The 15,673-nt window shown below is 38.2% G+C and overlaps 1 protein-coding gene across 11 annotated transcripts in view; it reads right to left on the bottom strand.

Annotated features, from left to right (window-relative positions):
• Positions 1–15,673, bottom strand: part of WDFY3 (WD repeat and FYVE domain containing 3) — a 283,117-nt gene that overhangs the window by 155,526 nt on the left and 111,918 nt on the right. For 7 of the 11 annotated variants that reach the window (XM_086407523.1, XM_086407528.1, XM_086407526.1 and 4 more), the window contains 3 exons: positions 13,565–13,618; positions 8,340–8,449; positions 4,433–4,594 (listed from right to left, as the gene is read on the bottom strand). In XM_086407523.1, the coding sequence (XP_086263649.1) occupies positions 4,433–4,594; positions 8,340–8,449; positions 13,565–13,618 (326 nt within the window). The remainder of the gene's footprint in view (positions 1–4,432; positions 4,595–8,339; positions 8,450–13,564; positions 13,619–15,673) is intronic. The other 4 variants (XM_086407527.1, XM_086407531.1, XM_086407533.1 and 1 more) reach the window with 1 other exon arrangement.

Genomic DNA, 15,673 nt, shown 5'->3' with positions numbered 1-15,673 from the left:
GGCAGGGGCCAGAAGAGGACTAGATCTGATTATTTAAAACTCTGCAAGTTCAGGGTCAGTGTTGAGTGCTATCATTAAAGCCACAATGATGAACGCTCTAAGTTAGGCAACATTAAAAAAGACACCTATAATTTACAAGTGTGTTATGGTAAGACAGTTAACCACCTCTACTTTTATCAGCTTATTTTTTTTTTTAAGTTACATGTTTACCATCTTCACTTCACCATGGTGGGTTGTTTTTTTGTTTTTTTTTTGGGGGGGGGGTACTGTTTTGCCCTACCCTGAAATGGAATAAATCAACAGTAACTTTCAAGGTCAACATTCCAGTTTTAGAATGTTAATTCTTAGTTTGCCATAGGTGAATTGTAATTTTCTTCTCTAAAAAGGACATTTTTAGGGAGACAAGAAAATAACATGTCTTTAAAAGTATTTTCAATTTTTTCCAACTTATATGCAAGTAGAAGGGGACATTATAATAATACAGTCATCTTAATTCAGAATTATTAATTATGTCTAGTAGCCAAAAATCTGAAGAAGGCAATGGAACCCCACTCCAGTACTCTTGCCTGGAAAATCCCATGGATGGAGGAGCCTGGTAGGCTGCAGTCCATGGGGTCACGAAGAGTCGGATATGACTGAGTGACTTCACTTTCACTTTTCACTTTCCTGCATTGGAGAAGGAAATGGCAACAGTGTTCTTGCCTGGAGAATCCCAGGGACAGGGGAGCATGGTGGGCTGCCGTCTATGGGGTCGCACAGAGTCAGACACGACTGAAGCGACTTAGCAGCAGCAGCAGCCAAAAATCTTCTAAAGCATGACTCAACACTTCTTAAACTCTGGAATGAAAACTTATTCTTTACCTATGGTTTGGAAAATACACATTGCACAACCATTTATGGCATTAAAGGCCTGCTACTTGGGGAATGAAACTATGGTTTCTGCTCTCCAAAAACCTTTCTTCTTCTAATCTCAATTTGGTGGCAGAAAAAGTTAACTTTCCTTCTCTGTGTTATATTTTCTCATCTAAATATTCTATAAATAAATAAAATAAAACCAGAATATTTTAATATCTGGAGGAAACTATTATATAGAAAAAGTATTTGAAGTATCATGTTTCATCTGAGAAAGGTAGGTCTGTCTTTTCCTATTTCCTTCAGAGCAAAATTTTACTCAAATACAAGAATTTCTAATTCATAGCTGACAAATATCAGGGAAAAAAAAGATTAAGAATTCAGTGAACAACAAAATATATATAAACTATTAAGTACAGGCATTTCCCCTTCCCAACAAAAAAAATGCCTAGAGACTGCTGAATACCAAATTTTTATTAGTACATGTAATATGTGTACCTCTTCCCACATGTATTAAATGTAACAAAAAGGTATATGAAAATAAAGATAACTGCAGCAAAAAAATATATGTATATATTCACACACACACATATATATATATACACTCATAAGAGTCTATCGTTAATTATACTTTTCACTGGTTTTCACATGCCCATATGTGATTAGAGGGACAGATGTCATTTCTCTAATTTATAACATAAAAACAAACCTGAAAATAAAATCTTTTTTTCCAAGTCAAATCCTTGTGCTCAAAAATAAGTTGGATTTAATTCCTTGCTGTTGACCCTTAAGATAACTAATTCTTAATCTTCCCAGTCAAAAGAATTCTTACAGATAATCTAGTATTAACAACCTTTTCATTTTACGCAGGAGAAAACTGAAGAATCTACTCATTCCTCTTCGGCCCCAAAACTAAGCACTTGTATTCGTAGGGATTCTGTTACAATGTCCAGCCAAGTGTGGGGAAGCAGTAATTGGCCACATTAATGCAAATACAAAAAAAAAAAAAGCCTACATGAAGCACTACCAACTGCCAAGGTCCCAGGAAACCATCTGTCACAAAATATAAACACAGGGATTTTATCTATAATAAACACTATGCATTCTGAAAACATTTAATAAGTCTGTGTCCACTGGGTTTTTTTAGACAAAATGATGAAAACAATGTCTGGACCGTGATAACAAATGAAAAAAGCTAAGCTGATGCACTGAAGGAACCCTGGACTAGACGGTGGGAGAGCAGGGTTCTGAGCCCTGCTGGGCACCAGGGGTGGAACAGGCATGACTATAAGTTTCCATAAGTGTAAATGAAGCGTTTCATTTAAATTCTCTATTGCATTCCGTTTGGTCTTTAATATTCCTTTAACATCCAATGATTCCAATATGCTAAAATGAATCCTACATTCAGTTCAAAGTCAGCACCCACTGCTTTCAGATATAGAAAAAAATTAAGTTTTAGAAGAAATCTTTGCTAGTTAGTTACCAGCTTCCATTTATTGTCTAAGGTGTTACTTCTTCAGAGACTTTACTGAAACAGGGCTCTAGTCTGATCAGCAAAGACTAACCCACTCTCTTCATCAGCCATGTCTTAAAAAAACTTTAATTCCTAGTTTACTCTTTTATTTCTTCCCATTGCTATTCTCTTCCATTCTAATTGAGAGGTTAGATAAACTTGAGGTCTAATCCCATTTCTGCCATTCCCTCACATTATTATTTCAGAGGAAAACAAGAGCTCTGAAGTCATGGAAGGTCTTGCAAATGATCACAAGATAGGGATGTTAACTGCTAGCACAAAAGTATTTAATAAATCAAGTGTTCCATAAATATTCATTGAATTAGCATTTTATTGATAATCCTGTCTTTTCATTTCTAATCTGTCTTACTCTCCCCCTCTCCCTCATCTTCACTGCTGTGTAGGGGCTCAGTTGCACAGATGAGTCTGACTCTTTGCAACCTCATGGAATATATACTACAAGGCTCCTCTCTCCATTGGATTTTCCAGGCAAGAATACTGGAGCAGGTAGCCATTTCCTTCTCCAGGGGATCTCCCCTACCCAGAGATTGAACCCTTGTCTCTTGCAATTGGCAGGAGTATTCTTCACAGTTGAGACACTTGGGAAATCTAGTGGTAAAAGACCCCACCTGCCAAAGCAGAAGAAATAAGAGACGTGAGTTTGATCCCTGGGCTGGGAAGAGCCCCTGGAGGAGGGCATGGCAACCCATTCCAGTATTCCTGCCTGGAAAATTCCATGGACGAGGAGCCTGGTGGACTACCGACCGTGGGGCTGCAAAGAGTCGAACACATTGAAGCAATTTAGCACACATAGATCTCAGCAAAGTCGAATCATTCCTGGAGCAACAACCCGAGTGTAACAGGTGCCAGCATCACCTGTCCCCTGCTCTGCTGCACTGGATACAGATCCAGTGTCCTCTCTGTTCTCTCTTCCTGCTCTCATCGATGCTGAAAGTGGTAGAGGCAAGAGCAGAAATCAAACTTATTTATCAGAAAAATAACTTTTTGCATTTCAGGTCTACTATGTCGAAAGCAGATAAGCACAGCTTTAGGTATTATTTCACTGACTCTTCCCCCAAATCCTATAGCCAGGTATTATTTTCATTTTAGAGATAAGAAACTGGCATCTTATTTCATAAAATGGGACTCAAACAGGTGTGAGTCTTCTAAATTGAGGCATAAAAACACATAACAATTTAACCCTCTTAATCATTTTTATGGACAGAGTGTTAACTACATGCACACTGTCATGCAAAACACCTGTCGGAGGTTTCCCTCCCGCAGAACTCAACCTCTGGAGCCCCTGGAAAACAACTCTCTTTTCTCTCACCTCCCAGCCCCATGCAACCAACACTCTACTTTTAGAAGTCTGACCTCTTAACTTATAAATAAAATCATGCGGTATTCATCTTTTTATGTCAAACATATATTTTTAAATACCATATTTCCCATGGATAGATTATATTGTAAATGTTTATAGTTTGTTTGTTTTGAAAATTTTCTCCCAAGAATGGATATCAAATGATGACAATATTTCCAGACTAGCTAACAAAGGTTCACTTACTCTGCTAATGCAATTATCAAAAGAAGAGTGACCACAGTGGGAAAGAAGGCTCACAGACAGGGAGCAGAAGAGGTGGCAGCAGCCACTAAAATAAACTGTCTTTTCTAAGTTAAATACTTACTGGCTAAGGGCTTCCTATATTTAGAGAGCAACAAGACAGAATTTCTTGACACGAGAAGGAATATTACCCCCAAATTAATAGCATTGTTAATAAAAGTGTTCCTTGCTTTGTTCATTTTAGAGATGTTTTTACAATATGACAGGTAATCTTAATGATAGAATCTGTTCAGAATAACAAACCTGTGAATCCCTTGCCCAAATATTCCTCAAAAGAAATGGGCAGATTCAAGAAATATGCCAGTTAGATGAAATAAAGTCAATTTATAATAAATAGCAAGAAACACTATAGAAAATGGGACAGGCAGAACATCTACTTAAGGAGTGTACCTGTTACACCTGAAATACGGTGGTCTACATGAACAGACACACAGCACCTTTCATACCTGTACAAAAACTTTCTGGAGTAGTCCCCGACGTTCTGCTAGAGGTAGCTCATTCTGTGCACCTCCAACTGCCTCAGGCACATGTGGAAGGTCAAAAAACAGATATAAACATTTAACCAGGGTGGAAGGCACTGACATTGTTGTCATGCAGTCCACGGTTTTCTGGAAAACAAATGGATAAATAAAGTGAGTAGACAGACAGAGAGACATAACTGTACTATGAAAGTGAAAGTCACTCAGTTGTGTCTGACTCTTTGCGACCTCATGGACTGTAGCCTGCCAGGCTCCTCTGTCCACAGAATTCTCCAGGCCAGAATCCTGGAGTGGGTTGCCATTCCTTTCTCCAGGCGATCTTCCCCACCTAGGGATCGAAACCTGTTCTCCCACATTGCAGGCGGATTCTTTACCATCTGAGCCACTAGGGAAGCCAATAACTACTTGGTACAGTTAAATAAACTCAAAAATTTTAAGCCAGAAAAGTACACTTCAAAATACCTTTTCAAATGCCGAAAAAATATTTAAAAGACTCCATGAATGACAAATACTCATTTCCTATCTGGAGAAATTTGCTTTAATCAAATATTGAGAACTTTGTTACCTACTAAGGTACCTATTAAGTTGACTATTAAGAGGCAGCATGTTCCTGAGAACATAAGGTCTAAGATTTAGAAAAAAGGAACTTAACCATAAACTTGGGCAAACTAACTTTTGTTAGGCCTCATCTTTCTCTCCTATAAAATCTATATAATGGTATACATCGCTTAGGGTTGATATGAGGTTTATGTAACAAATGCAAAGGCACATTAATGTACTAAACTATGAATTAGTTCCTTTACTACTACTTTTATTTTATTCTCATTGCAGATTCTTGCAGGTGGGAAGGGCACTTGAAGGGTATACCCATCACTGACACAGAAAATTTGTACATTATTTTCAAAGATTACTAGAGGAAGAAATTTTAGACCTTATGGTGAACATTTCAGTATTGTTAAGAAGTATGTGGGGGAAAAAAGAAGCATGCTATAAAAATTATCAAAATCTTTCCATGGTACAATTTGGAGTAAGTTTTTCCATGTTGGAGATCAACAGGCTAGCATCATGTGTTGATTAGTCTATTCACCTTTTTTTTTTTTTTAGTCTATTAACTTTTTTATTAAACATTTCCTGAAGGCATAGCATACGTCAGTGTTTTAGGAACTTGGCGTGAAATGATGAAGGAATCCTGCCTTTCACAAGGCTGTAGTCTACCAGCAGAAACAAGTTCATCAGTAACTATGATTTACTCTCTTGAGTGTAACAATGGTAGTACATTCAGGCTAATAAAATAAGGGAATAATCAGCAGGGCCAAGAGTGGCATGAAGGATAGGAATTAAAACAAGAGGGGGAAGGTCGCCTGGAAGATACACAGAAGGTAAGGCCATTTTGTACAACATGTTTCAGGAACTGGAGTCCAAAACTGCTGACTCCTGAAAACCCACAACAGTGTCTAATCTTTAATGTGTATTTATTATATAACAGGCTTAAGGCTAAGCACTTTAAATACATGCTCTCACCTGCTTTTCAAGTCAACCTTACAAGATAGATTTTATTACTGCACGAGCCTTCATTTACAAGGAAGGCTCATTACTGACATATCCTGCCCTGGGCTGGGAGCTCGTTAAGTGGTCCCCAAGCCAGTGTATGCTCAATGCCCTCTGCAGGTGGGCACTGGAAACCTAGTGAAGTGCTCCCAACAAAGGAGTAATAGAACCAGATTTCAGAAAATCAGTTGCTGGTAGTACAGACTATAGATTAAAGAGCAGGAAAGCGAGAGTACTTCGGAAACTAGCACAGAAAACCCCACAAGACAAATGGGGCCTGAGCCACTGCAGTAGCCGGGCGAGGGGAACAGCGCGCCTAAGGAACGATCCTGCCCACAGTCTGGCCCGTTTCTACTCACCCACCATCACTTCCCTCCTCCAACACTCCCAAGTCCTCTGCTGTTCTGACCTATCTTTTATTATTTCTAGACACCCCAAGTCTCCACGTGACTCTCAGTTTACACGTCTGTTCACACCTGAAACTTAAGTCCTCATCTTTCCTCCTACTTTCACCTGCAAAATTTACAACTCCCGCATTTCCCTTTTTGTACTACTACATACAGCCCCCTGCTGCATTTCATGGTGTTAGCTTCATCCACTTCATCTCTGTCATCTACCTGTTGACTCAGGACCATGTTTCAGTCATCTCTGTAACTCACTGCTGCTAACAAAAAACAGGATGCAAACCAAAATGTCAGCTCAAAATGTTAACACTGAATTTTCTTTCAAAACATCTCTTTTGCCAGTTAGATTATTGCTGGTTGCCCCTTTGTATCAAGTAAAATGACATCACTTTTCATTTCCATCTTATGACAAGACAGATTGAAAGTAAAACTGGATATCCAAACTGGTAACTGGCAACACCTGTAAATTTTTAAGTGATTCTTTTCTCCTGATTCTTTTCTTATGCTTATAAATTGGTCTATCCATGTGTGCACATGTAAGTTAATACACATTTACTGACTTTCTACCATATTCTAGGTGTTATGGTAGAGCACAGTCCATGCTCACAATTGAGAAAGGAAAACGGAACATCTACAGAAAATATGAATAAAACTTACATATATTCCAATTAAACATTATTATTTTACATGTTATCCTTAGCCCAACCACATTTTGGTACAGTAATGTAGAGTCATGTACAGCTATCATCAATAGCAAGCAGAAGTGGTATTTTGATAGCCATCTGATATGGCCACAGATGCATGAAAACAATGGTCTACTTCAGGACCTTATGAAAGGTTAGTACTCAGGGTGAATAAACATCTCCACGTGCGCAGGACTGAGGGGTTTCCTGGGATATGGGCCTTCTACGCAAAACTAAGGTAAAACTCGGATAGCCTTAGGTAAATCAGGATAAATTGAGTCTTATTCCTTTTCGGCTTTAAAAAACAAATCATAACACAATATTATAAATCAACTGTACTCCAATATAAAATAAACAAAAAACAAAACAAAATCCAGCAAACAAAAAGGGAAACAGGGTATTCCAAAAGAAAAACATTCAAGTGGGCTAGTAATTATTCCAGTGGGCTAGTAATTATTCCGGGCTAGTAACTGGTTTCAGGACATCGTTACCAAGAAATGTGCACTGTTTCTTTCATGGCCTGTCATGCTAGTCTGATCAATGTCACACTTACTTTTGTGATCCATGGGGTATTTGAAAGCCCACTGTAATTTACACAAAAGTCGTTCTCAAGATTGGTATGAACTTTGATAGGTAATTCTACTCCAGATTTTAGAAGGTTGAATAAACTTCCTTCATCCCCAAAACAGCACAGGTCACAAATCAGGTATTCGAACAGCACATAAATGACTATGTGCCATATGTATCGTGACAGATGCTTAAAGTTGATTTAAAGGGGGGAAAAAGCAAACTCCAGAATAAATCACGTGGGAAGGTAATACATATTATCCTGAAAATAGCTAAGTGACCTTGGATGAATCTCAGATGACTCTTCTGAGCCAAAGTTTCCCTAACACGGGTTACAGAAACTCTGGGCCGGGCCTGGGGAGCCAGAGTTCCTGGGCTCCTTCCATCCAGCTGCAGGGAGTTCATCTCTTTGCCCAGTGTGCTGTATAAACAGAACCACACACTCTAATGACAAAGACAGAAAACACTGTCCTAAGCATTTCCTCATGTGTAAAATGGAAATGTTAACTTCCTTACAGAGATCTTGTGAGAAGCACAGAAAAATGAGCAAGGTGAAAGAGGAGAATACAATGATTATCATAAATTCTTACTTAGATATGATGATAAATTTAATTTGACAAAATCCCAAGAGGATAAAGAGAGATGCTTCAAATATGAAAAGCAAGGTCTCACCTGACCAGAGGATGCTAACAAATTAATTGTTGTCAGAAGCATCCAACCTCTACTGGCTTCTTCACTCTGATTGATTTCCAAGAACTGGACTATGGCCCGACTTGCAGCCTCTATAAAACCAAAGGAAAATCATTAGGTGGAGATAAATCATATGTAAAATATGTTAGAGTAAAGTTTTATTGGTATATGCAGATATTATCGTATAAGTACAGAAAAATAAAAGTCAACTGATACATTTGAAGAAAAACTATGTCACAAACTAGTCAAAAATAGTCATGGAAGAAGGAAAATTTGAGTTAAATTTGCCTGGAAAACAAGTACATGTCTGTCTGGAAACCAGAGGAAGGGAAAGAAGCAGAGATTAGGCATACTGCTTTAAAATCAAAGTGTGGCCAGAGGAATAATCAAGATAAAGACTGTAATAACACAGGGTTCGTTCACATTCTAGAAGAGCATATGCTGAGAATATTGTCTAATATCAATAGCAGTGATAGAAAGTACCTATTTTTGAAGGAAGGTAAGCTAAGGGGCTGTCTGTACTTGACTCTTTGGGCAAGAGGGAGTGAATGTAGTTTCCTTAACAAAGTACATGATGAAAGGATTATTTTAAAATGATTAATCTAGAGTGATGTGCATGACAAACTAGAAGGGCAAAGAGATTGATGGGGGAAACAAACTAGGAGGTTCGCTCAGTGAGACAAACAAGGGGTGACCTGATGGGGCAAACAAACTAGGAGGTTCGCTCAGTGAGACAAACAAGGGGTGACCTGAGCAGCTGACATTAGGGGACAGAAACAATGAGGGAGTCATTCATAGAACTGTAGCGTTGGAAGAATCTCTGAAAGTCAATTTAGCTGATTATAATTTTAAGGATAAGAGAAAATGGATAAACCTCAAACCATGCATTTAATTTTATCAGTATAAAGTTCATTAATTTTCATACTGATATACAAGATGAATTAAAGTCAGAAAATAAATCCAATCTGTTCACTCTAAGCCAACATGCTAAGTTACCAATGTATATTTAACACACATCATAAAGATGTAGGATAGAGAATAAATAGAATTTGGATTAGGACTTCCCTGGTAGCTCAGATGGTAAAGCATCTGCCTACAATGCGGGAGACCTGGGTTCAATCCCTGGGTCGGGAAGATCCCCTGGAGAAGGAAATGGCAACCCACTCTGGTAATCTTGCCTGGAAAATCCCATTAACGGACGAGCCTGATAGGCTACAGTCCATGGGGTAGCAAAAAGTCAGACACAACTGAGCAACTTCACTCACTCATAGATTACTTTAGAGGTATTATTTTCTTCCATTTAAGACAATCAAGATAAAAGAGTTTTATTCAATAACGAAATAATATGAGACTTATGTATAAAACTGCGCTCAGCATATTTCATCTTTATATACTCCCATGTGAAAGAACATTTTAAAGGGAAAATTTTTTAGCTACTTATTTGTACTGACTCTTAACTGTATAAGAAGGACTGTTATAAGCATTTGTAGATTAATTCATTTCATCTTTACAAGAACACAGTAAGTTAGTTTCTATTATTATACCCCTTGGTGGAGGTGGTTGTTTAGTTGCTAAGTCATGTCTGACTCTTGCGACCCCACAGATTGGGAACCTATCAGCCTCCTCTGTCCATGGGATTCTCCAGGCAAGAATACTGGAGTGGGTAGCCATTCCTTTCTGCAGGGGATCTTCCCAACCCAAGGATTGAACCCGTGTCACCTGCATTGCGGTAAGATTCTTTAACGACTGAGCTACCCCTTATTGCAACATAAATTGAGAAATGGAGAGGATAAGTAATTTGTCTAGTCAGGGACAGAACCTATATTCAAATCCAGGCTGTCTAGCTTGTAAAAGATAAAGACATTGATAAAAAAATTTTTACTGGAAAAGAGAAGTCAACTGAAGCCTGGCTTACTTCTGATATTCAGTATCTCATAAGTGTTGAAGTTACTGTATTCATGCTCACTAATTTAGTCTCTTGCCCCTCTCTAGAAAACAAAACCATGGGAGTCGACCCTTGGTTGCACTGTTCAGAGCCTGATCCCCTGTATGGAGCGCATTATTGACACTAAGTAGGGGCTCAATAAATACCTGTTAAATGAGTGAATAAACAACCCAGGGAGATCAAAGAAGGACACATGGAATCCAACTTCTCATGAACACTAGGAGGTTTGGATAATTTGGATTTAAAGGGGGAGTAATACATAAAAAGCAGCGTTCAAAGCTGATTAAGTAGAGAAAGAAGAAAACAAAATACCACTGAGAAATCATTTTAGCAATCATGGTTTAAAGTAAAAGTCACTCAGTGGTGTCTGACTCTTTGCAAGCCCATGGAGTATATAGCCCACGGAATTCTCTAGGCCAGAATGCTGGAGTGGGTAGCCTTTCCCTTCTCCAGGGGATCTTCCCAACCCAGGGACTGAACCTAGGTCTCCTGCATTGCAGGTGGATTTTTTATCAGCTGAGCCACAAGGGAAGCCCAAGAATATTGGAGTGGGTAGCCTATCCCTTCTCCAGTGGATCTTCCTGACCCAGGAATCGAATCGGGGTCTCCTGCATTGCAAGTGGATTCTTTACCAACTAAGCTATCAGGGTTTAAGGTAATTGGTAAAAACTAACCTGCAAATTTTTTCCTGCAAGCCTACAACGGACCCAGGCATCTGCTATTACATATAACAGGAGTCTTTCCTTGATAGGAATTAAATGCTCATGTGAGGAGCTTCTTCCCAGCTGGCTAAAATTCTCAATCAAAAGCTGACATGCTATGCTTTCATTTCTTAGGCTTCTTCAAAACCAGGCAACTTTGGTTTTAAATTGTGCAATTCTATTTGATAACTCAATACCCTAAAAAAAATACTTGCAGCGTTCAAATTGATTATTTCACAGTTAAACCAATGTAATAGATTTCTAGTTCATTTAAAAAAAAAAAACAAACACTGATTAACAAACCAACTTGTCAACACTACCTATGTCTTTCACAGGCAGAAAAGAGATTTTGAAGAACTAAACCTACATTAAAAAAGGAAGTTATCTTCCTGGTACAGAATCTAGAAACCTATAGACAAGACACAATTTGAGTGACTCTGGATTCCACTTATATTACTTAACACTATTAACAATAAAAGAAGATTGGACAAATGTATTTTCCAATTGGCTGTTGTAAATGATGTCACAATGAACATAGAGGAGCAGATCCTTTTTCAAATTAGTGTTTTCATTTCCTTTGAATGTGTGTGCATACCTGTTCCATCACTCAGTCATGTCCTCTTTGCAATCCCATGGACTGTAGTCTGCCAGGCTCTTCTGACCATGGGATTTCCCTGGCAAGAATACTGGAGTGGGCTGCTATTTCCTTTTTACCAACAATGAATGCCAATGCTTATTTTGAGATACAAAATACCAAAAATGTTTCTTGGTTTGAAACAATTCCATATATCTGATTATTGGCATTTATAAGTGTGTGTGTGGTTTCCTTTATTTTCATTGATGATGAACATTAAGATATTCCTCAAGATACAAAAAGACAATGTATTTACAAAAATGTTGTTATTAAAGATTACAACAGTTCAGTAGATTGCTGAATTGACTGAATGAGATACTAATTAGGAAAATAAACCTTGAAAAGGATCAAGGCATCCATTTAACAATTTTACCACCTTAATAATACCTGCTGTTTTTTGAGAAAAAGGTGGTGAAGATGAGTTACCTCAGCAATAGCATATAATGGTGTTATCTAGTTTTGAATTATAGGAGTGTTCAAAAGCTCTGGGGACTTCCTACGTGGCTCAATGGTAAAGGGTCCACTTGCCAATGCAGCAAACACTGCAGACGTGGGTTCAATCCCTGGGTTGGGAAGATCCCCTGGAGTAGGAAATGGCAACCCACTCCAGTATTCTTGCCTGGAGAATCCCATGGACAGAGAAGCCCAGTGGGCTACAGTCCACGGGGTTACAAAGAGTGGGACGCAACTGAGTAGCAACTGAGCACAAAGAAGCCTGGATAGTAGTTGTGGCTGAATGACAGGGTGAGGCTGGAAACTCCTGTTGACAAATAAACTATCTTTACATAACAAATGTATTCAGAAGAACTAATTTGCTCTCACCTATTAATTTCAGTTATTTGTTGTTCAGTCACTGAGTCATGTCCGACTCTTTGCGACCCCATGAACTGCAGAATTTCAGTATATTGCTATTCAAAACAACTTAATGGGATCTCTCAGCTTTTATTTTAAATGAGTCAAGAAGCTCACTGTAAAAGTATGTAATATTTAGTGTTCTCTTTAAAATAACTATGTAGACTAGAAAGTAATTTTAAATTAAACCTCTGTAAACCACAGAATTTCTTAAAATTCTGAAAGAAAAACACTCCTAGTCAAAGAAATGCTGTATAACAAACTATGGGGCTTCCCTGTAGCTCAGATGGTAAAGAATCTGCCTGCAATGTAGGAGTCCTGGGTTTGATCTCCAGGTCGGGACGATCCCCTGGAAAGGGAATGGCAACCCACTCCAGTATTCTTGCCTAGAGAATCCCACGGACAGAGGAGCCTGGTGGGCTACAGTCCATGGGGTCACAGAGTTGGACACACTGAATGACTAACACTACTACTACTGTCATGAACTACGAATTTCTCTAATTCTTAACAAATGCAAATTTAAATGCTGACTTAAGATTATAAGAATTAATGAAAAGAATATATTAGTATTAGCCCATCTTGAGAGTTGCCAATTATTTGATTTAAACTTTAGCTTTCATGCTGCATTTCAATGCATATAGTCAAAAATTACAGAAATGGAGTTAATAGAGCTCATTATTAGATTAAGAAAGAATAGAATGCAGTTTTCAAGGAAATATAAGTTCCCAGTCTACACTGAGAAAATACAAGTAAACTCAATCAAACAGCATTCAGAACAAGCGGACACAAAATGTGTTAGTAGTAATACAGTAATATGTTCCTTTAAAGTCCATTTAAAGCATAGTTATTTTCAAACTTTTGCTTCAGGATGATAATGTGAGGCACATCAATAGTACTATTACACTTCTCTCATTAATAATGTAACCAAGCCCTAAACACCCCTTTCCACCATCCCCCATTCTGGAAAAAAAAAGGAACCCACTTTCACGTTAGTGAGAAAACAGTATTCGAACTCATAGCTTCCATGCATCTTTCCATCTGATAATACGTAATCACATCTTGGGAATGAAATTACCTGAAGGTGTTGTGGCTTTGAAATCCTTGGAGGAGAGCGGGACACACTGTTTTTCTGTTTAAAAAAAAAGGCTAGGTTGTCTACTTTGGGATTCACTACATTATACTAATCATGCCACAAGATGCTGGACAAGGTGCCAACTGAGGTCCGCATCCCTGGCTTCTCTATCACTGGGCTGCTGCCCAGTGGGGATTGCATTACTGGGCGTAACAGTGGCACCTAGCATGCAGCAAAGCCCTTAATAATAAGCTGAAGATACTATTTTTACACAGGTGGGAATTTTCTGTTGCAGTGATGTAAATCGACCATGTGATATTAAGCACCTTAAGAATTAAGTAGCTGCATAGGCTGAACTTAACAAATAACTAGAAGAGACAGAGGAAAGTCTTAAGCCATGCCCTGTACACAATATGGCCACAAAAGTATATATTTTTTCAAATTAGATGAGAGTTACTACATATTTTTAACAAAACTACAGGAAGTCAATAATTAAGTCAAAATTAAGAGACTAAGAGAAGAGGACTAATGTATTACAAATCAGCCCATGTACTCATTCTGCATGTTGATCTACCTAAAACTTTTACCTTTTACTAACTTTTGATGGACAGGTCTAAACAACAGAATTGCTGATAAGCATGGTTCCTCCTGATATATCTATAATGCATCTAGGAAGTGATCTGGTAAAAAGACTTGATATGTGAAAGGTGATTAGGTAACAAACAAAATAAGTATTTCACACCAAGTTCAGAGGAGTCCTGGAAAAATAAACTTACTCTGACGCACAAGAAATAGACCCAATCTTCAAAAGAAGAACAGAGGGTTCATTCTACCTGCCTTTTTTTTGGACAAAAATTACGTGCATGTATATCTTAACAAAATTACTTTCAATGATAACTTCCTAAAAAAGGTTACGTGAGGTATTGAAAGCAGCTGAACTCACAGAGGCAGAAAGTCGAATGGTGTTGCCAAAGGCTGGGATGAGGAAGCAAAGTTGCTGATAAATGTGTATGAAGTCACAGCTACTGAAGATGAAAAAGTTATTGAGACCTGCTGTACAACACTGTATTTACAATTAACTGTATTGTACATGTAAAATTTTGTGAAAAGGGCACATCTCGTGTTATGTGTTTTTACCAATAAAAATCAACTGATCAATCAATCAGAGAACCAGAACAGGATATGCAAGAAGAGAATGATTCAGGATGCACCTAGCACCTCAAAATCTAGAATTTCTTTCCTAGGAAAAGATCAAAAAAATCTCCATGAAAGTACTTTGGATAACAACATTGATCCAACTTCCAATGTTCAAGACTGAAAATGAAAGAAAAGAAGAAAGATTCCAATAGCAAGAGTTCTTATTTCAAGGCTAACTTAGGAGATACTCTAAAACTATGCTTTTCTCTTGTTAGCTGGCTTTTCTAACACTCCTCCAATTTTCAAAGCATGATGGGGAGGGAGAGGGAGCAGAGAAATCCTATGGCAAAGTCAGTAAAAAATTTATTGAGCACCTAGATCATGGCACCTGGTCCTATCACTTCATGGCAAGTAGATGGGGAAACAATGGAAATGGCAACAGACCTTATTTTCTTGGGCTCCAAAATCACTGCAGATGGTGACTGCAGCCATGAAATTAATGTGGGAGAGGGAGAGGGTGGGATGATTTGGGAGAATGGCATTGAAATATGTATAATATCATATATGAAACGAGTCGCCAGTCCAGGTTCAATGCACGATACTGGATGCTTGGGGCTGGTGCACTGGGATGATCCAGAGGGATGGTATGGGGAGGGAGGAGGGAGGAGGGTTCAGGATGGGGAACACATGTATACCTGTGGCAGATTCATTTTGATATATGGCAAAACCAATACAATATTGTAAAGTTAAATAAAATAAAATTTTAAAAAAATACCAAAAATAAAAATAAAATAAAATAAAAGATGCTTGCTCCTTGGAAGAAAAACTATGACAAACCTAGACAGCATATTAAAAAACAGAGACATTATTTTGCCAACAAAGGTCCATCTAGTCAAAGCTATGGTTTTTCCAGTTGTCATGTATGGATGTGAAATTTGGACCACAAAGAAGGCTGAGTGCTAAAGAACTGATGCT

The sequence above is a fragment of the Bos grunniens genome, chromosome 6 (assembly GCF_055505025.1).
Source record: "Bos grunniens cultivar Pamir isolate PY7600 chromosome 6, Bosgru_T2T1.0, whole genome shotgun sequence".
NCBI classification, from domain to species: Eukaryota; Metazoa; Chordata; class Mammalia; order Artiodactyla; family Bovidae; genus Bos; species Bos grunniens.
Note: the sequence above shows the minus strand (reverse complement) of the source record. Positions and strands in the feature narration are given on the sequence as shown.